Source organism: Chiloscyllium plagiosum, chromosome 9, assembly GCF_004010195.1.
Source record: "Chiloscyllium plagiosum isolate BGI_BamShark_2017 chromosome 9, ASM401019v2, whole genome shotgun sequence".
Classification (NCBI taxonomy): domain Eukaryota; kingdom Metazoa; phylum Chordata; class Chondrichthyes; order Orectolobiformes; family Hemiscylliidae; genus Chiloscyllium; species Chiloscyllium plagiosum.
In genome coordinates, this window is record NC_057718.1 from 6,256,819 (window position 1) to 6,280,010 (window position 23,192).

At 40.1% G+C, this 23,192-nt stretch overlaps 1 protein-coding gene across 4 annotated transcripts in view; it reads right to left on the minus strand.

Moving 5' to 3' along the window:
- LOC122552587 (collagen alpha-1(XII) chain-like) overlaps nt 1–23,192 on the minus strand; it is a 264,538-nt gene that overhangs the window by 238,707 nt on the left and 2,639 nt on the right. For 2 of the 4 annotated variants that reach the window (XM_043695311.1, XM_043695312.1), the window contains exons 2-7: nt 18,727–18,843; nt 9,117–9,260; nt 7,874–7,930; nt 3,293–3,556; nt 2,782–2,946; nt 1,461–1,634 (exon numbers count right to left, since the gene is read on the minus strand). The exons of 1 other annotated variant lie outside the window; for it this stretch is intronic. In XM_043695311.1, the coding sequence (XP_043551246.1) occupies nt 1,461–1,634; nt 2,782–2,946; nt 3,293–3,556; nt 7,874–7,930; nt 9,117–9,260; nt 18,727–18,843 (921 nt within the window). Of the gene's footprint in view, nt 1–1,460; nt 1,635–2,781; nt 2,947–3,292; nt 3,557–7,873; nt 7,931–9,116; nt 9,261–18,726; nt 18,844–22,001; nt 22,526–23,192 lie in introns of those variants that run through there. One more of the 4 variants, XM_043695313.1, reaches the window with a different exon arrangement.

Sequence of the window (23,192 nt, forward strand, 5' to 3'; positions counted from 1 at the left end):
TGTAGATGTTAAGAGTTCAGTCTTTGATTGACTTCATCTATCAGGATGGATGCTACAACACAGAAACTGACCATTCGGTTTATATTCCACATGGCTACTCCCTCAACTATTCCCTGTGTGCCATATTCTCACCACTCTGATTTTAAAAAAACCTCTAGATTCCTTATTGATGATGATCTCCTAGTTATGACACCTGGTTCTGGACTTCCCCAAAATATCTTTTCCACATCTACCCTATCAAGGTCTTTCACAATTTTAAAGGCCTCTATCAGAAAACCTCTCCATGAGACTGCCATTGCAACAGCAGCATTGGCAATGGACAAAACCATTCTGATGAAGAATCATTGGATTTGCAATATTGTTTCTGCCAGACCGATAGAGTTTCGCCAGCAATTTCTGTTTTAGTTTGTTTCAGATCTCCAGCATCTGCAGTTCTTTGTTTCATTATTCTGAGCCATTTCCATGGGTGGGGAGACTATTAATCCCAAGACTCAGGCAAGGTTCTAGGTCCTATCATGGCAGATGTTGGAATTTGAATTTTAAAAAGTCTGGAACAATGGGTTTAATAATGACCATGCAACTGTTGTTGATTTTTTTAAAAAGCAAATTAATTATGGATGCTGTAAATCAAAAAAAAAATCAGAAATTGCTGGAAAAGCTTAGCAGGTCTGGCAGCATCTGTAGAGAGAAATCAAAATTAGCATTTCCGGTTAAGTGACTCTGCCTCCAAACCCTTGATTGTCAACTGATTGTTGATTTCTGGGGGAAACCCTATCTGCCTCGTTGATTTCCTTTAGGGAAGGAAGCAGCTGTCCTAATCAGGTCAGGCCTACATGTGACTCCAGACCCACAGCAATGTGGTTGACTCATAACAGCCCTCTGGCCAATTAAGCATGGGCAATAAATGCTGGCTTAATCAGCAAAGTCCCAATGCATGAGCAAATCAATAAAAAACTTCATTCCCAACTCCCACCTCCAAACTCACAACCCTGGGAACATTCTGCACAAACCTGAGTATATTGAGTCATACAGTCGTACAGGATGGAAACAGACCCATCTGTCCAATCAGTCCATGCTGAACATAATCCCAAACTAAACTAGCCCTACCTGCCTGCTCTTGGCCATCCAATACCTTTCTTATTTATGTACCTATCAAAATGTATTTTATTTGTTGTAATTGAACGCACATCCACCACTGCCTCAGAAAGTTCATCGCACACACGAACCACCCTCTGTGTAAAACATTTGCCTCCCATGTCTTTTTTAAATCTCTCTTCTCTCACCTTAAAAATGTTGCCCCGGTCTTGAAGTTCCCCACCCGAGGGAAAAGACAACTACCATCATACGATCTACACTCTTCATTATTTTATAAACCTCTCAACATCCGACACTCCAGTAAAATTACTGTTTAATTCTAATGGAAAGGAAGAAGTTCTTTCCCTCTTATTAATAAATCCTACCTTCCTCCCCACTCACGATATCGCTGAGTTGTTCCTCGATGCCAGAACACACCAGGTTTATTATTTCATTTTGAACATCCTGGATGTTGTCAAAGTCTGCCACTTTGAAGACATGCTTGTTTAGGGGGGAGGAGCCGATCAATTTCAATTCATCCAAATCAGCTCCTTTTATACCTGGGGAAGGGAAAGCAAAAGGGTTTTGGAGCAAATAAAGGCTTGCGCTGATTCTTTCAAAGCATGGCATTGGAGGAAAGCCGACAAGTGATGTTTCATGACAGTTTAATCATCCATGCTCACAGTGCTTTGTTGGATGCCTTCATGTTTCTGTCATAGTTCAAAGTCATAAGAAAAAAAGCCAAAGATCTCAACATGCACAGAAAGTATTCACAGGCAGATATAATTCAGCAGCCCGCACTTCAGAAAGATAACAAGAACAAGACACAGGGCAAATCAAGGAAAACTAAATTGGGTGCCACCAGGCTTGACATTTAGAAACCTTTAGAGCATACACAGAAGAGGGGGAAAAAAGACCTGTATTTACATAGCACCTTTCACAACCTTCAGAGGCCCCAAAACACTTTACACCCATGGAGTACTTCTGAAGTGTAGTCACCAGTGCAGTGAAGCAAATGCAGCAACCAATTTACACACAGCAAGGCAGAACATTGAAAGGCATTGAGGAGCTCGGCACTAGTTCATTTCTGAAAAAGCGTAATTCCAAGCAGAAGGCAGTACAAAGAGAAAGAGGAAGGAACAGTGCATTAGGTGTCACAACTAAAACCTGGAGTGAATGAGAAAAGAAAGTGATGACGAGCAATGATACATCTGACTTGGGATCAAATGAAAGGGCAGACTGGTTGTGAGAGAGAGAGGATTGGGGTTGTAGGTAGGGAGACAGTTCCAAATTGAGAAAACAAGCCTTATTTTGTGTTCTATCCAGGAGTGTGAGAAGAAGGTGCCAGAGAGGCTCCCCAGATATAGGAGAACTATTCAAGTCTTGGACAGATGTGGACATTGTAAGACATTAGACATCATGCCAAAGAAAGCAGCAGCTTGTGGGAATATAAGGTTGGATGCAGGATTGGATGTATAGTCTAGTTTATTTATCTTGGGCAGCAAAGCGAGAAACTTTACAGACGTTTTCCACAGGACACTCAGCATGTTGAGTCTCAGATAGAGAGGTTTGTATGCAGGCTGTGGAAGGAAGAGGTTGATAGGGCTGGATGGTCATTTTCCTTTCCATGCTCTACAGTCTGCGTGCAATGCTAGGCAAGTGTGGCTTTAGGGTTAAAGAAAGAATTGTAGGTATAAAGCATCTCACCTAATGTAAATACCTCAACCCCGATATTGCGTAGAGCTTCAGCACTTTCTGTCACAGGGTCCTGGGACTTGCCGTCAGTGATGATGACTGCTATTTTGGGATAGGATTTTCTTGCTCCAGCAGTTTCACTAAAGGTGTTCTGTACCAAGTAATTAATGGCTTCACCTACAAACCAAACATTAGACAATTTCAAATCAGTCACGGTATTCAATACATTTTAATCCACAACAGACATTTCAGCTCTCCTGAGATTAATGCCTTTATGTTATTCTCATTTCCCCATATGACCTGACTCTTTGATTAATTTCAAGCCTTTAATTCACATCCATTATTTGATACATAAACTACCTCAACCCCTTGATTAGATTTCAGCCTCCAACTCACATGCAAATATTCATTACATTCGCTGAATGAGCATCTATACCTAACCTTTCATCTTACATTGACTTTAAATCACAGTTTATAAGATAGCTGGAGTACTTGAAAGCGAGATAAAAATAATGTTCTGTACCAGTCATTGTATTGCCTCCCTTGTAAGGAAGATTAGTAATCGCACTCAGTAGCTCCTGCTTCCGATTGTATCTGTTTAAGTCAAACTCTGTCCTTGTGTCCGAACTGTACTGCACAATTCCAACTCTGGTCTTATCTTCTCCAATCTCAAATGCAGAAACGAGGGAGTAGATGAATTCCCTGATTTTTTTGAAATTTGCCCTGCCCACACTCCATGATCCATCAACGAGAAATACCAAATCGGCAACTGCAGAGGCTGAGCACTCTGGAGGAATAAAATATTTAGATTAGATTACTTACAGTGTGGAAACAGGCCCTTCAGCCCAAACCAATCCTCCAAAGAGTAACCCATCCAGGACCATTTCCCTCCTAACACAAGGACTAATAGGCAATTCAGCATGGCCAATTCACCTGACCTGCACATCTTTTGACTGTGGGAGGAAACCAGAGCAAACCCACACAGAGAAGACGTGCAAACTCCACACAGACAGTCGCCTGAGGCTGGAATCAAACCTAGGACCCTAGTGCTGTGAGGGAGCAGTGCTAACCACTGAGCCACCATGCCACCCCAACAGGGGGCTGTATTGACAGCAGGATTTAATGAGGATTAACCATAACACCAACACTCAAAGTAAATACAATGACACAACATCCCAGCCAATGGTGAGGTATAGAGTATGTGAAAGGAGTGGAGCAGCTTCACCTGATTGGTCCCAGGGTTGAGAAACAGTGGTAATGAGAAGAAACTAAAGAAAGAGGAGTTGTTCTATTTGGAACTGAGGCAGTGAAGAGGAAACTTGGTCTGGGGTTCTTGACATCTTAAAGGTTTTAATGAAACAACTAAAAAGAAAATTACAGACAGGAGGGTGTGTAATGAGAGAACACAGACTTAAAGTAATGGGAAGGCAGACAGTGAAAGAACGAGGAAAACAGTTTTGATGTAGAGGTGCTGGTGTTGGACTGGACAGGTTACAGGTTCATTTAAAATCTCAAGTTTTCAGAGCACTGCTCCTTCATCAGGTGAAGTGGAAGGAAGTGAATAGGCACAAAATATACAGTCAAAAATCACACGACCCCGGGTTATAGTCCAACAGGTTTATTTGAAAGCATAAGCTTACAAAGCTCTGCTCCTTTTGCAAGTAGCTAGTGAGAGAGGGTATATCAGATACAAAATTTATAAGTAAAAGATCAAACGCTCATACAACTGACCCAAATGAACTGAACAAACCTAGATAGCTATTAAGTCTTTAATCAATTAGAATGGAGGTGCAGGTTTCAAGTGATTAAAATGTATATTGCAGAATTCTTTTCAAGTCACTGCACCAAGTTAATTTAAGGTTTTATCAGTATAAAAAAGGTGACAGCTCAGGTCAGAGTGTGATAGAATACTTTCCATTTGCTTGGATGATTGTAGCTCCAATAACACTCAAGAGGTTGGATACTATCCAGGACAAATTGGCCCCTTTGAATGGTAGTGTCTAGATTAGAGTAATGCTGGAAAAGCACAGCAGGTCAGGCAGCATCCAAGGAGCAAGAAAATTGATGTTTCGGGCAAAAGTCATCTATTCCTGATGAAGGGCTTTTGCCCAAAACGTCGATTTTCCTGCTCCTCGGATGCTGCCTGACCTGCTGTGCTTTTCCAGCACCATTCTAATCTAGACTCTGGTTTCCAGCATCTGCAGTCGTTGTTTTTATCCCTTGAATGGTACCCTATTCATCAGCTTAAACAATTGAATCCTCCACTATCACCACACAGTAGCAAGGATATGAACCATCCATTAGATGCGTTACCACAACTCAATGAATCTCGATCAACAGCACTTTCCAAAACTATAATTTCTACCACCTAGAAAGACAAGGGCAGCAAATACGTAGGAACATCACTTCCTGTAAGTTCCTGTCTAAGCTACACCCCTTCCTGATGTAGAATAATGTTGCTGTCGCTTCACTGTCACTGGGTCAACATCCTGGACTTCCAACCTGAATGGAACTGAAGGTCTATGTACATCACATGGGCTGTAGTCCAAGAGGGCAGTTCACCACGACCATTTTAAGGGCAATTAAGGATGGGTAATAAATGTTAGCGCAACCAGTGACACCCACATCCCATGAAAGACTAAAAACGAACTTAATGGATGAACATAAACATTCAGCAATAAGGACATTTTAAACTCATAACAATCAGAAAAGCATTTGCATCTTCTCCTTTTCATTGTAGCGATTTACCAACTAACGTGCCAAAGATTAAGAGTTCACACACACTATGCAAATGTGAGTATCAAGATTACATACTAATCAGAAATATAATTAACCACATCTGGATTTACAATTAACAACATGTGGCTTATGTGTTGGAAAACACTGATTTATTCCAGCTCCCACTTTTCGATGGGACAGTGTCCAGCACTTTCTGTAAATGATTGTTCTAAACGCATAGTTTTGTCAAAGTGGTATCACTGATTGGAGACTTAATCTCACAGCACAGTATAAAAGTCCCACAAATAACAACATCATCAGAACACAAAGACAGGTCAACATGTGTCTTGACACTTTAGACAACAAAACTTGATGGGCGTCAGTGCTACAGCAACTGGCTCTCAGCCTTCAAGAATGAAGCCAGTTCCTGTTCTGACACACAACACTACAAGTGAAGACATGGGGCCATAGGGAACAACCTTATCCAGGCAGCAACAACCAAAAATGGAGATCCTAACATGGCTTCAATCTCATGTACACTTTGGAGCAATGTTGTCTGTTCCCTGATCTATGTCACTGATAGACTTGACCATTCCAAAATTCCACTGGTGAGCCTGTCACCTCCCAAGCTCTTTAAACTTGCAATCAACCAATAGCTTCCTGCCCAGACTTTCTTGCACCAAGTTCAATGCATCCATCATCACCCCTTGCTTACTGATCAGCACTGACTCTCAACCAGTAGCTCCTCAATTGTAAAATTCTTATCTTTGTCTTCAAACATATCTGATATTTGCAACCTCCACCAATTCTATAGCTCGCTGAAATCTATACATTACACCAATTCTGGCCTCCAGCACGTCATTATCTTTTAATCACTTAGTGACCGACTCTTCAATTGCTTGGCCCTTAAGCTCTGGAATTTCCTTCAAAGCTCAGATTAAAAGCCAACCCACGCTAATTTCTCTGAGAATCATAGAATCAAAAAGAATTGAAGAGGTTCTTCAGTCCATCCAGTCTGTACTGCCAAAAATACACTACTCCCAAAATTAATCCACTTTCCCAAACTACGCCCAAAACCTCAAACAACATGACACTTCAAGTGCTCATCCAAGTACTGTTAACAGGTGTGAGGTTTCCCACCTCAACTACCCTCCCAGGAAGTGCATTCCAGATTCCCACCACCCTCTGGGTGACAAAGCTTCTCAAATCGCCTCTAAACTTCCTTCCTTTGACTTTAAAATTATGTCCCCTTGTAACTAGCCTTTCAATGACCCTGTTTGCTGTTTAACAAGTCCATTGCCTCATCATCTTTTCTATCTCTATCAGGTCACCTCTCAACCTTCTCTGTTCCAAAGAAAATGACCTGAGCTTATCCAGGCTCTCTTCATCACTGAAATGCTCCATCCCAGGCAATGTCCTCTGCACCCCCTCCAGTGCAATCACATTCTTCCTCTGGTGTGGTATCAGAACCATACACAGAATTCCAGCTGTGGCCTGACCAAAGACTTGTACAGCTCTATTATAACCTCCCTGCTCTAATAGTCTATGCCTTGACTGCTAAATTGTCCCAAATGCCTTCTTATTTACCCTACTAATATGCCCTGCCCCCTTCAGGCTTCTGAGGACAAGTTCCCCAAAATCCCATTGCTCCCATGAACCTCCTAGTAAACTTCCATTCACATCATGAGAACACAAAGACAGGTTAACATGTGTCTTGACACCTTGGACGACAAAACTCGATGGGCATCAATGCTACAGCAACTGGCTCTCAGCCTTCAAGAATGGAGCCAGTTCCTGCTCTAACACACAACACTACACGTAGAGCCACAGGGAACAACCTTATCCAGATGGCAACAATCAAAAACGGAGATCCTAACATGGCTTCATTCTCATATACAATTTGGAGCAATGTCGTCTGTTCCCTGATCTATATCACTGATAGACTTGACCTTTCAAATGCCAAATGGTTATGATAGCAATACTAAGAATTTGGGATTACGTTAAGTGTGCCCTTTTAAAACTTGATTCTCAATGTGTGGGCATCAGTGGTGGGAACTACATGTATTGATAATCTCAACCTGCCCTTGAGAAGGTGGTGGTGAGCTGCCTTCTCAAACCACAGCAGGTCTTGGGGTGCAGGTACCTCCAAAATTCTCTTAAGGAGAGGGCTCCATGATTTTGACTGAGCAACACTGAAGGAATGGCGATATATTTCTAAATCAGGACGGTGAGTGAAATAGAAAGAAACTGGCAACTGGTGGTGGTCAATGCGTCTGCTGCCCTTGTCCTTCTGAGATCGTATTATGACACACTATTGCTGACTTTGCTTGTGTTTCTAGACACTCCGTGTACCTGAGGAGACTGAAAATAAACCCATCAAACTTACTTTTGGAAAGTTCTTCTAGTTTTTTCGGTCGCTTAGTTGGTGTACGACCTGACTGAACTAGGAGAGAAACAAAACATATGTAAACCAGCAAATATGTTCATTCATTTTCTGACATTAAACCACAACTATACATCCCTGGACTGATGTGGACGAGCCATGTTGGACAAAGTTAAAATCACACAACACCAGGTTATAATCCAACAGGTTTATTTGGAAACACTACATTTCAGGTAGACAACTACCTGATGAAGGAGCAGTGATCCAAAAGTTGGTGCTTCCAAATAAACCTGTTGGACTGTAACTTGGTGTTGTGTGATTAGCAACTTTAACCCTGGACTCAACAGCATTATGTGAGCTGGTTCATGAAGCGAATAAACATGTGTGCAGCTGATTGTAAATATTTTAACCAACTGTTCGAAGATGCTATGACACATCTCTGAAGCATGGAGAATGTGAACCCAGACCTTCTAGCCCAGAGACAGGGACAACACCACTCCATCTCAACAGCCCTAAAAGGATATAGCAGACAATGCATGGCTCAAACCCATGACTGAGGCGAAGAGTCTGACAATCTACTTACTGAGTCACCTGGGAGTCTCACAGTATTCATCTGCAATAAACGATGAGGGGCATGAAAATGTTCACACACAGTCCAAAAGGGGGCAGCAGATTCCCTTCCTTGAAGAATTTGTGATTTGGAGATGTCGGTGTTGGACTGGGGTGTACAAAGTTAAAAATCACACAACACCAGGCTATAGTCCATCAGGTTTACTTGGAAGCACTAGCTTTCAGAGTGGCGCTCCTTCATCAGGTGGTTGTCAATCACCTGATGAAGGAGCAGCGTTCTGAAAGCTAGTGCTTCCAATTAAATCTGTTGGACTATAACCTGGTGTTGTGTGATTTTTAACTTTGAAGAATTTGATTGAACCAGACAGGTTTTCTTTAACAATTCAGCAATTTTTGGAGTCAATATTTTTCTTTTATTCTGGTGCTAGACCAGAAAAGGACAGGTTTATTTAGTTCACTTTCACAATTGGTCATTGATAGAATTTGAGCTTATGGTCCTTAGGTTCCTACCAAAATATCTATCCATGCTCTTTAATCTGAGCATTAACTAGTGTAACAGGTGTCATAAATAGAACACAGCATGCACACATTATAAACGATTGCGTATATGCATGTACCAATATATTTTTAATACCCTTAATCCATATATAGGCTTTAAGATGCAGTTTGCACCTACTTGTAAGTTGTCCATAAACTGGTACACTTTCTGATGAACGGTCAAATGCAACTAACGTCACCACATATTCCACGTCAGGAATTAAGTCTGTTAACGTTGTTTTGCTTGCACCCTGGGGTAATATCATTTCCTTTGCAGATCCAACTGGAAAAGAGCAAATGATCCAATTAAAAGGTACGTAAAACATACATCAAAAATCACAACAGTAATGCAACAGATATGTGAGTGATAGAAAAGTCATTCTGAGGAATAAATGGAATATTTTTTGTGTGTTTTATAAATCTATAATAAGCTCTGATAGGTAAGTTTAACCTGACCTACCTGGAAGGAAACTAATGGATTCAAAGTCACTGTAAAATAACAATTATCACTTCCTGGCAGAATCAGTTAGGATAATATAGTGTAGAAAAGATTCTGAGTTGCACCATAGCAACCACTACACAATTAATTTAACAACCAATAAATATAGAGAGACTTTATAGGCTTGAAAATGGAAAAATGCAAAGAGATTTCAGTTCACAAATGCTAGTTCCCATCTAAGGCTATTTCCACATGTCTGGCTGAGCCGTTCACAAAGCCAGCAATAAACTGGATTGAAAACCTGACGCTGAGAGTCAATTCAAGAGGGCAGATTTGTTGACCCCAGAGTTCCTATTCTTAAAGTGCCCCATGATTTCCAACCCAGTTGATTCCTGTTGTGGTGCACTCATGTTTTACTCATGTTTCATTCCTCAATGCATTTTCCCTTTCCTTTCTCCATCCTCTCCTGAAAGTGGTAGAATGGATTTTGCAAATGCAGGCTCCCTTTGCGAAAGAGGTTGGGAAATTAACAGGCATGTTCCTCATTCCTGTCAGTCTCACAACAGAGAATGCACGCGAACAAAATCCCACTTTTTCCAGGGTGCATTCCACAGACAAATATTGGTCAGATAGCACCACAACAGGAATCAACTGGGTTGGAAATCATGGGGCACTTTAAGAATAGGAACTCTGGGGTCAACAAATCTGCCCTCTTGAATTGACTCTCAGCGTCAGGTTTTCAATCCAGTTTATTGCTGGCTTTGTGAACGGCTCAGCCAGACATGCGGAAATAGCCTTAGATGGGAACTAGCATTTGTGAATGAGACCATAAGATATAGAAACAGGAGTAGGCAACTCGACTCCTTGAACCTGCTCTGTCATTTAATAGGATCATGGCTGATCTGATAGTCCCTACACACACTTTCCTGCCCTTTCCCTATAACCTTTGATTCCCCAGCTGATCAAGAATCTATCTATCTCAGCCTGAAATATCCACAAAGAGGAATGTCAGCCAGCTATTCGACTGTGGAGTTATAGGGGAGGCAGAGGTGTGTGGTACTGTCACTAGACTGGTAACCCAGAACCTCAGGCCAATGTTTTAAACATTTGTATAGTGTAGATAGTATAATTTTAATCCTGTGGAAATCGAGGGAAGAAAACCGGTGATGGCTTGCATGTATGGAATGAGCTGCCAGTGGAAGTGGTGGAGGCTGGTACAATTACAACATTTAAAAGGCACCTAGATGGGTATATGAATAGGAAGGGTTTAGAGGGATATGGGCCAAATGCTGGCAAATGGGACTAGATTAATTTAGGATATCTGACCGACATAGATGAATTGGACTGAAGGGTCTGTTTCTATGCTGTATTTCTCGTGACTCTATGACATAACTCCTATCAATTGTTGTAAAATCTCATCTGGTTCACTACAATCCTTTAGGGCACTAAAGTCACCTGTTGCTCACAAGGATACTACACCCAGCATATGCCTATCTCAAATTACTCCTTTAGAGCTACCCAGACTCTGCCCTCAATCACCAGTGACATGCGCACACCTTTCAACATGATCTTCTGGATCGCTATCAGGGACTAGCACCTTGACAGATCTTTTTGCAATAACATGGAGATGAAGGTGTCACCTCAACCTTTTACCCACTTCTCATCGCTTCTCAACAATGTCCCCACTTCCCGGCTCCCAACAGCAAACCCCACTCCCTCCACAAACCCACCCTGCAGGAGGTGAGTTACTCTTTGGAAAATGTCTCTGACCTGCACATAAAGCCTCAATATTTATATGGTTGGTCCAGCCCAACTTCCTGTCTATGGTAAACCCTCCAGAACATTGATAGGGTGGAATTAGTAATGGCAATCCCATTGAATTTCAAGGGGTGATGGTTAGATTCTCTCCCGTTGAAGAAGTTCATGTTAGACATTTGTGTGGAGCAAATGTTACTTAATCAGCTTGTTGGTGAAGTTGATGCCAAAAGCAGTCACTTTTATTTCACCTTTGGAGTTCAGCTCTTTTGACCATTTTCAGACTAAGGCTGTAACAAATATTGTGGTTCCTCAGGGGTCAAGATGGAGGAATTGCAGCACCTCCAAGAATGACCGTAGTATTCAGACAACTTTCCACATATTGAGTGACGACTGGCACTCTCTTTAAGTCGTCAAAGTGCATCAGCAACAATGTGCATTTATATAGTAACTTCTAAGAAGCAAAAAGTCTGAAGGCAAAGGGAATTTTGTACCAAGCTTCGCCAGGATATAAAGAGGCTGTCTTGATTTACTTACTCTAATCAATAGTCGAATACTTCCTTCTACAACCTATCAACCCCCCCCCATCGCCTTCTTGACAAGCTGATCAATTAACTGATCAACAGATTTGCTCTGAGTGACGCTGAGAAGAGAAACAAATTGCAAATTATCTGAAGGACTGCAATCATTTGTTAGTTTGAAGGGCAGTGCGGTAAAGCGTGACTATATGCAATAGTGTAACAACAGGTGATGACAATTAACTTCCATGGACTTAAAAATGTAGAGATGTGTGATGCACTGCCATGTACTAGCACCACTTCAGAGCACTGGCCAAAATCAAAATTAACATCAATGGCGTCACTGCAAGACTTGCCAAGCAAACAGTAAAAACGATCTTTGTGATTATGTGTGTTATGACATACTGCTGCTTTGAAAAATATATCTCTAAATCGGGTTCTTGCAACCGGATAACCACCAATAATATGAGACAACACTGATTGTCTGGAGACCAGTAGCGATGATATGATTAAATCCAGGACTGGCTGGCAATCTCATTGCAGGGACAAAAGTAACAAAACAGATGGCTTTAGAAAAGTAAGCTTTTTAAAGAATATCAGATGATTATTTTCCAAAACCCAATGATAATGAGGATGGCCGTATTCTAGAGTATTCTGAGTAGTGAAAGCTAAAAAGGAAAATTCTAGACGATGTAAGCACAGGAAGGATCTTCCCAATGGTGGGGGAGTCTAGAACCAGAGATCAAAGTCTCAGGAACTAAAGAGATCAAAAGATATTGGGGAAAAGCAGGAACAGGTTATTAAGTTGAATGGTCAGCCATGATCATCATGAATGGTGAAGTAGGATCAAAGGGCCAAATAGCCTCCTCCTGCTCCTAATTTCAATGCTCATCTGTAAAACAAATATATCCTTTCAACCAGGTACATGCTGCTTTATTTAAAGGCACTGAGGATTACAAGGGAGATTTATAAAGACACTGCCCATCATCATGAGAGTTACTAATGCTGTAACAATGTATTCCTCACTCTATTATCCCAATGCACCTTCTATGGCATGATCTACCTGTACTGCACATAAAACTTTCACTGCTCCTGGGTATCAAATCAAAAATCAAAGAACGTTGACTATTGCTGTTCCTCTGGACCTGGAGTTATTTAAAAGCAATACTTAATTTAATTCAGGCAGTTTAGACATAGATAATGGTGGAATGTGGACATTTTCACAATAGTAATTTGATGTGATAGCCAAAGTGGACACAAAAAGGGAAAACTTCACTTGATAAATTCCCTTTGGTTTTTGTTTGATTAAGGATTGCTCTTTGTAATTGAACATTCAAAGGTTTTGGCATAAATCTTCTAAGGTTCTTTATGAAACTATAAAGCATCAGGACTCCAATGCAGAACAGGGTCTTAGATTCTCATTGGTTTAAAAACAGTGACTGTAAGTATTTGTTGGGGTTTATGAGATTTTTCAGATTAGGTCCTGAGTTATGATCATTGGTTTGGGTTCAAAAGTTCTATGCAACTGGTCTGGTCACTAAAAAAACAATCTGATGTGCGGATAACCCCAAAACAGGTAAATAAGTAAAGGAGGCTGATGTATCTAGGGAAGGAGATTTTGATTACGGTGCAACTGAGATGTCAAGAAAGGAATAAGATATTTTTTGCAAAATGAAAAGAATAAATATTGATTAGCAAATATGCACAAAATAAAGAGAAATCAACTATCCATTTAAAAGTTAGCAAAACACCTTAGAATGATAGTTCATACAATCAGGAGGCCATTCACGCTGGATAGCAGCCTAAGGTGCCAAATTGAGTGCTCCAAGCATCTTGGGATTGTTTAACGGAGCCCACAATGAAGCTATGCCAACAGAAAAGTGCAGTACAAAGTCACAGAGATTAGGATAAAGTTTCATTAAGTTGGTGAAGTTACAATGGGTCTAGGGTTGAATCCTGCCACATGTAAAAACCAAACCAACCTGGTACAGGCATAATGGAGAAAATGCAAAAAGAGGATAGGGGAAGCCAACAACTTGCTTTTCAAAGGGGATATTGAAGCGAACATTCTGTCAAGGTCTGTAAAATGATTTACAGGTTGGACAAGATAAAACCAAATAATATTTCAAAGTAACCCACAAGATTTGCAACAAGCAAAATCCATAATCTAATTAGGAACTACTTGATTCCCATAAATGTAACTGTAACTCCAGTGAGTCAAAATTATTCAAAATGACTAAGAGTGCAACTTGCATTGCAAACATCAAATCTAGATCAAGTTTAGCTCTTATGTTCAGTAACAATGGCTTTCCTAACCTTGTCCCCATTTTGTTTAAAGAACGTAAGAAGCAAGTAATCATTGGAAAGTTCAAAGTGCAATCTGACGATAAGATCAAAGTCTGATGTGGAGGGCTGAGAAGTGACAGTTCAATGGCTTCTCTCAACTTTTTGATTTTTCTTCTGTAGATGCCTATATTTCATGCTGAAGGCTGTTCAGTTTTTTTTCTCAAATGCAATGGAAAAAGCAACATCTGGAACAGATTATTACCTTCCCTCATCCCCACCTCCCCTCCCAAACCAACACGGCAGCTCAGCGCTGTAAGGAATATGCATTAGGAAGAATGATGATGGAATTCTGCCTACATTCCATTACTTTGCTCTCACTTCTCACAATGGAGACCACATGTAAAACCAAAATGAAAAGAAGCAGGTCCCTAAGTACATGACAGAGATCACATCAGTGGCAATGAGCAGGATATGAACTTGAAAGCATTTCCCTAAGGATGCTAATTTCAAAAGTTAGTCTAGACACCAGCAGCAGTAGTTCATGTGATGCCTATTACAGAATCAGAAATGGAATTATGCATTCGGTACTTTTTTCCCCTCTCAGTCTGGACTGCAAGTGGAAAATGTCGTCAGTGATGACTGACAGCTCACTCAATGCTCCCAATCTTGCAGATCAAAATGCAAAATCCTCCTGTTTCAAAGATGTTGGGGATTTATCAAGTTCTTCCCCAGTGGGTGCATTTTAACAGTACTTTCAACACCAGAAAATGAAGATTTCAGGGATATGATTGCATTATGAACATCACTTTTGGTGATGAAGTTATGAAGGGAACAAGTTTGGTCGATTTATGTGAATCAAGTGGCTCAGTCCCACAATGGACCTGAGAGAAATAGGTTTGCGATTTCATGTGCAAAATGCACATTCCATCTTTGCCCTTTATGAGCATGTTTTACATTCACTGACAACCTCATGAGGATGAGCAAAGTAAGCTTTACCTAGTGCTAATTTTGCTTGAGCCTGTTGATCAGATGGGGATGTGGATCAGAAGCAGAATTCACCGAAGGTGACAAATAATAGATTGTGAAGTGTCATTGCATCAAATAGGCTTTTGCCCCATGAAATGTGGAAGGTCAAAGCTGAATTGATTGAAGTTTTCAAGCTACTGCTTTTGTATGGAGGGTGTTTAGGAAAAGGATGACCATTCAAGTGAGAGTTTAGAAAATGCTTCTGCACACAAATGCTGCTAGAAGTATATAATTCTCTTACACAAAAACTAGATGTTAATTAGAATTTCAATGGGATTGGCAAAACTTTTTCTGGACAGAAAAACAAAAGGAATATACAGCTAATTTTGATGGATCAAGTTAAAATACAGTTAAGCCATTATCTCATTCAATGATAGAATAGGATAGAGGGCTGAGTGGCATCCTCCAGTTTCTAAGATTTTATACCTTTATTCCCCATGTAAAATCCCCAAAAAGATCAATTCATCTCCTTTCTGGATCTCCTTGAGAACCAACTCAACTCACTCTGAATCTGATCGATTGTCAGGATAAAACATGTATGAATCACATTTTTAAAAAGTACATCATACATACAAGGATCAATAGCAAGGCTCTGTTGTCAAATGAACAATCTCAGTAGATGTAACTATCTTAGAAAATTGAGACTTTAACTTTTCGCCTTTACTCACATCAAACAATGCTTTGTGCTAATCCCAGGTATACTACAATATTGTATTTAGTCATCAGACAGGAACATAAGAAAGGAGTAGGCCATTCAGCTCCTCGAGCCTGTCCCATCATTCAATGAGCTCATGGCTGATCTGTGGCCAAACTTCATAGACTGGTCTTTGGCCCATTTCCTTATCAAACCTTTGTCTAGTTCAGACTTAAAATTACTGATCTAGAATTCACTGCTGTTTGTGGAAGAGAGTTCCAAATCTCTACCACTCTTTATTCATGGAACCGCTTCCTAACATCTCTCCTGAACGTTCTGGCCCGAGATTCTCTGACTATGCAACCTATTTGTAGAATCCCCAACTCGTGAAAATAGTTTATCTGTTCCTGTCTTTTCCTGCTAATATCTTGAAAACTTTGATCTGATCACTCGTTAACCTTCTAAATTCTAGAGAAAATAGGCCTAGTTTGCATAACCTCTCCTCAACACTTAGCAACTGAGGTCCACGTATTAGTCTTGAAAACCTATGTTGTATTCTCTGTTACGACATGGGGTAAACCCTCCTGTGTTATTCCATGCAGCAATCTGTGAAAATCAGAGAGGCTAAGAACTATTTAAAGTAAAAATTAATAACTTTATTTCTTAAAGTGTTGCAGAGAATAATTACCAAACAACTATTTACAACTCCTTCCTCTAACTTATCACTTACCTTATCTTTTATAATAGTAGTCCAATAAAAAAGCCCCAATTAAGATTTACCAAAAATTTAAGTTTTCAAAACAAGCCAGTGTCGGATCTTCTATTTGGATCTTCCTGTGTCTTCTTTTTTTCTTAGGGATTATACTTCACCAGTCATGAATCGATAATGGTACTTTTAAGAGAGCTATTTTTGGGCAGTCTCTACATGCTGGTGGCAGGGCAGTTCTCCTCCTTACTGTTTAATTATTCTTCAGTCTTATACCCCCTCAAAGCATCGGATTGTGTCATTGGTTTTTAAGATTGTCAATATACTAAATTCAAATTTGATTGGAGTTTTTTTTTGGAGTATAATTTAAACTAATTGGTCTAATTCAAATCTATTCAAGTCTCCAGGCAACCCATCTAATCTAGCTTTTAACCAAGTGTTACATTGTTACCTTAATAAGAAAACTTGGTGCTGTCAGGTAGTTCTGCTAGCTTCAAACTCTCTTAAAGGTACAGTCCACCCACATCTTCATAACATCTCTTCAAGGCCAATATGCCCTTTGTAAGGTGCTGTGCCTAGGTCTACTCACAATAGTCCAAGTGGAGTGTAACCACATCCCCATCAGTGATTCCTTCTGGATTATTCAAATGGATTTCACTTTATTCCTGATGTTCCAAGTTTCAAGATGGAACAGTTTGCCAAACTTCAATGTTAAGGCCAGAGATGTGCAAGTGTTCTGCTTTCAGGAGCTACATGAATGCCAACCATTTATAGTATCTCAGTCAACCCACGTCATAGTCCACATTCCCATCTGTTTTCACATAGCTATGTTAAGTTGCACATTCTGACAGATCTCATCACTCTCATTTAAAATATATCTACAAAGGAAGGAGCAACAAGCCAATCATAAAAAAAATGCAGCCCATTCCAAACCAACTTAATTGAAACAACGTAAACTGAGCAACTAATAAATTTAGTTAAAAATGGAAATAGTTTGCCTGGGTTTCGTGGGGCAAATTGCCAGAGGAATGATGCGCAGTCCATATTCAAGAGCTAGACTCATACACATTTTTTTTAAGCCAAGTCAGAGAGCTACCAGTAACCATGGACGCAGTTCCCAATAAGGGGTCATTACCATCAGAAGAAGGAAAAAATAGTTAAGAAAAAAAACAAAATATTTTGTCAAGCAGATTTTACTGCCTGAGCAAAAAAAAAATTTTTATCTTCAAATGCAACCTGATTTCTTATGTTGTTAGTGAACCACTGAAGGTGCTATTATATTAATACAAATATCTGCTAATTTAACATTTTAAAATTGCAGTTTGCAAACAAAGAAAACATATCTATTTCCATAAAAGTACATTTCTTTCAAGGAGTTCCACTGCCATAAATGTAGCCCCGGGGTACTCCATTCAAAGAATCAATGGAATGTACATGTAAAGTGGGCAGAACATGTTTGTAAATGGACTGATGAACCTCTACAGAGAAACATGAGATGTTATGTTTTGGTAGAAAGACCATGGGGAGACAGTACAAATTGAAGGATAACCGAGGAACCTGGGTGCAATATGTGCTTATGTCACCACTTTCCAGCATCTGCAGTACTCACTTTCTCCAAGTTAGGAGAGCAGTTATTAAACATAATCCATATCCTGTGTTTTATTAATGGGATCAGAGTGAGGAGGTGCTTTTGAACTTATGCAACATACCACATCAGCCTCAACTACAGCATAGTATCCCTTTCTGAGCATCACATTTTCAGAAGGATGTGAAGGCAGCTGAGGGAGTGTAGAAAAGGTTTACGAGAATGGTTCCAGGAATGAGAATTTCTGTGTATAGATAGACTGGAAAAGTTGGGACTCTACTGTCCTTGGACAAGAGAAGGCTGACACGAAATCCAATTGAAATAGTCCATATTATGAGAACTCTGTGCAGATTGAATAGAGAGAATAATATGCCCACCCAAGAAAGGATTGCGAATGATAGGACACATATTCAAAGTTGATTGAAAAAAACGTCAAAGTGATACGAGAACCATTTCTATCACACAGTAACTGATTCGGGTCTGGAATGTGCTGCCTGTTTGTGCTCAGGAGAGGTTCAATCAAGGTTGTCTACAGGAAATTTGAAGTTTATTTGCAAATGATGAACATGCAGAGGTGTGGGAGTAGGCAGGAAGAATGGAACCGGGTGAGATGCTCATTTGGAGAGTTGCGCAGACACGATGGGCCGAATGGCCCCCTCCTGAGCCAGAACTATTGTGTGACTGGGGCAAGTGGCACCAATTTATGGCATGGATCTCCCGAAAGCTGTAATTGAAATGCAACTCTATTTCAATGGACGTTCACCAATCAGTCAGTGCCGACTGCTGCAACATTTACTCACCAGTGGTGGGTGCTAGCGTAAGCCTGTACCCCTGTAATCTGCTGGGCGAACGTCTCCACATCATTTGAACACTATTTTCAGTTAAAATTTTAAACTTCAACTGTGAAGGAGGCTCCACTGCAGAGAGAAGAATGCCACAAACAGGAAGACGTTAGTCTCAGGTAGGATTCCCGCTACATGATAAAAGCAAAATAAATTGTTTTATGAAAAGATGGTTCAAACTGCAATGCTTAAAAGCAGAGTTGGCCGAATGGCAGCTATAAGCATTTCGAAACCTACATCTTTGCATAAATTTGCTTCCAACAATAAGCATTCGGAGTTTGATGTCTATTGTTGGTAGATAGAGAGGACCATATAACACGAATATCAAAAGCTGACGTAAACACAAATTAATATTAACATAAAATATAAACAGCACAAGGAGAGCACAAGACATTGGGTTTTGCACCATCAGGGAAGTTCACGAGTTGCAGCAGAAAACAGAAAAGGATAAAACAACAATTATTAACACACCCAAGTACAAATAGAGCAGCTACACAGATACAAACTAATCCAAAAGTAGGCGAACATCTGACACTCAATCTGGGGACAAGTTTTGATCATTACATGCTTGCTGCACTCAATACAAAGCTTGTCAAATTACTTGCCAGAATAGAACACTTGAGACTTCACAAGTTGCCCAAGAGTTAGGGATTTCAGAATGTCCAATTAGTGCAACGTCATCTCCAATAATCTTGAAAGATTAATTGCAAACGGTTGTTCATTTATGTTTATATATATATATAATTTAAAAAGGAATTCAGCAGCCAAATAAAGTAATTTCAAATTTTCCAGTGACTTCACGAAAGCAATTTTTGACAGCTGATTTGAAACACAAAGAGATTTTGTAACTTTTACTTTAATACTAATGGTGGTTGTCCTCATCCACTAGAATTAATAAATGTGCATAACATTGAACATCATTTTAATCGATTTGTCATTATATTTAATTAATTATTATAATCATTGTCGATCTGGTGTTAGATTAAACCTGAATGATGGAAAGTCATGGTTATGTTTAAGATCAGCATTAATGTGAATACAAAATACTGACTTTGACTTCTTTCAAAAACATAAAACTTTTTTTTAGTTAAGAAAGCAAAGTCCTCTGAGTTTAAACACCAGTTGAACATTAAAATTGCCTAAAGATGCACACACATAAACACCATTACTGTATGATCTTCTGATAATTTGCTAAAGCTTCTGTATTGAAAGAAATCACAAGAAGATGCTGTTAATTTGTACACCAGGCCACACACTGGCAATCTTCAAAGCACCTGTTGGTGTTTGAGAGAGATCTTGCTGAAATGCTCACATTTGAACAGACAAGCTTTTTTTCACAATCACATAATCCACAGCCAGAGACACTGCAAGACATTCACGGGGACCTTCACAAAGAAACGTGGGTGTTGCGAACAACAGTACTTCTGTTATATGATCAGAGTTTGCCTGTATTTCACCGTGTATCTATTTTAGTTTGTTTCTCCCCTGTACCCATCCATGCTACATACCAGCATTTTAACCTAACTTGCCTGATTGTTATTCATAGGCAAGGACCTCTGTATTCTACAAGGAAAACTTGTCAATGCATTGTCCTTTCTATGCATTAAAGAGAATAGTTTCAGTAGTCCATCTGCTAAGAATTGACCCAAAATGCCCTTAGGAAGGGAATTGAAGGGTTTTGACCCAGCTACAGTGAAGGAACAGTGATATATTCCAAGTAGGATGGTGAGTGGTTTGGAGGGGAACTTGGAAGTGATGGCGTTCCCATGTATCTGCTACTCATGTCCTTCTAGATGGAAGTGGTCATGGGTTTGGAAGATGCTGTCTGAGGATATTTGGTTAATTGCTGCAGTGCATAAATTACTGCTGCCTTTGAAATTGTGTGTTCTTACATCTTTCCTGGTGAGTACAAAATAAAAAACATGGCAGCTTTTCTTTTTTTTTGACAAATACTCAAGTTCTGTACTTCCACATGATGATATAATCATCAAGGTATTCTATGGGCAGATACAGAGAAGCTATTTTCTCTGCTGGAGAAATGGAAAGAGCAAGGCATGATATAAGAGCGATGCTAATCAGATATGACTTCTTCAGACAAACAATATTGAAAATCTGGAACCTCCTCCACCAAAATCTGTTGATATAGGGAAGGATGGAATGATGCAATTTAAAATGTAAAACTTGAAGTTCAATTTTGGCACAGGTATTCGGAAGGAAGGATGAAGTCAGGTATGTGGGGTTAAGATATAGATCCATCTAGTAATAGGATTGCATAGATCGACTGAATGGCCTACTGTTTCTATCTTTCACTACTTTAAAATGTTGCTCTCCTGGGATTTTGATGGAGAGCAAATTGTGGCTTTGCAAGTAAAAGCCAGGTTGTACCTCAATCCAGTCAGTGTCCAGGTGGTCATAGAGATTCATAATAAATCACCGGCCCCCCCATAGATTCAGACGATGTTCCCCTGCTGACCCCCTCCCCATTCCAGACACTCGCAAAATACAGGGATCCCTATACACACAGAAGCACTGTAACAAAAGTTATAAATAGAAATAAAATAAAACATTCGGAGACAAATGGATTTTAAAATTCTGATTAGCGACTGATATTGTAACATTAATTAGTGTCTCACACTCATGCAGATTGAAACTGATGGCAGGAACAGGAGTTTCCACCCTCACACAGTGAAAGCTTGAACACAAAAGACTGTTTCACATATTTTATAATGATATTCTCGATGTTGAAGTATACAAGAACTGGAGAGTGTTCCTGAATCGGGATAAGATGTGTTTATTAATCAGTCAAAGGAGGAGACAGGGGTGCATTACAGTCTAAACTCTGGAGTCGCTTTTTAAAAAATATTTGATTCCTAAACTTTGGCTGCAAGTAAAGAAATCAAATATAATTAATAATTCTTATATTTAAAAATGCCATGCTGTCAGAAAGTAGGAGGCAAATTAAACATGCTGTATTTTCCAACAAGACATTATTAATACAAATGTATAAAATACAGTTAACATGTGAAGAAAGATAGTGGCTTAAGAATTCCAAAGCAGTTAGTGTACAGGAGGACAGAATATCATTGTAAAATATCCTTCTTGTTTCCAAGATCTACAGCTCAGGACAAATTTAATGCAAAGGTACAGAAAACTGAGCTGAGTTTTTTAAATGAACACTTTTTGTGGTTGTTATTAAAATATTGTTAGGTGGAAATAAAAGCAGTATTACCAACCTGGGTGTGTGTGTTTTTGTTTTAAATTGGGGCAAGTGATTCGCAGAGGGATGGCAGTCAGTGGGTCCAGGTATTCAGCACCTCCTGTCTGTCAGCCCCAGGACAGAGCTGAGGGCTAAAGGATTCCGCTTCTCGGTGGAAAATCCGACGGTTAAAATCGCACGAAGCACACACGCACATATTCGCAATCTGCGCTGTCTTCCCCTCTCTAGCGGGGTGGGAGGGAGTCTAGCACATCTAGTTTTTTTTTGTTTACAGGGAAATTATTCCTCTGTGTGTTTGTGCAGAAAAAGCAACGTTCTTTTCACATTCACTCAAATGCAAGCACATCTCATCCACCACTCCAATCATTCGGGGATTTATACCCCCCCACCCCGACTTTTCAATGAGTTCAGAGATTCCTGATTCGAACCATCCTTCCTCCTTAACGCATTCGCAGGATTTTGCCCATGAACTCAGACGCCAATCTACTGTTTCTAAACAGCGTTGGCGCCTCCCTTGAAAGTGATTGCTGAAATAATCAGTCTTTACAGCATCAGTAAAGCAATGGGATGTGTTTTCGTGTTATAAAAGCAATTGCATAAAATGTCTCTTTTTTTCCTTAAAAAAATAAGATATTCAAGGTATGACTTTTGTAGATTTTAACTTTCTCTGACTATTAGAAGGGGGGTGTCTTTTAGCACAAACCTCCCCCACAAAGAAAACATTTTTGGCAGATCCTCTCCATGTGCGCGTCCCCGCGAAAGCGCGTGACACAAGTAGAGCGCGAGTACGAGGGATTGCGCGCCCCCTCCCCTCACTGGTTCAAATGCTGCTGCCTTGTCTTGACGTATAAGGTGAAGAAGTGGTTCCTGTGTGCAGACAATGGTCTGTTCCTTTGTCCGTCACTGGTGGTGTCCCCAGGAATAATCTTCATCCGAATGTTCAAGGTGGGAGTTGCCAAAGCAGCCTTTACAGTCTTGCAGCTGGTTGTGTTGGACATTGCCTCATGCTGTTTCCTAGAATTTGCATCAGAGAAGGTTCTGCAGCTTTAGCCTCAGTTCCTCCTTTGAAAATCCAAATCAAAGAATGGTACAGTGGACAACAAATCTGTACTGCCAAAGCTATATTCACACTAGTCCCACTTTTCTGCAGTGGGCCTATAGCCTTGAATGTTATGACACTTCAAGTGTACTTACAAAAGATTGTGAG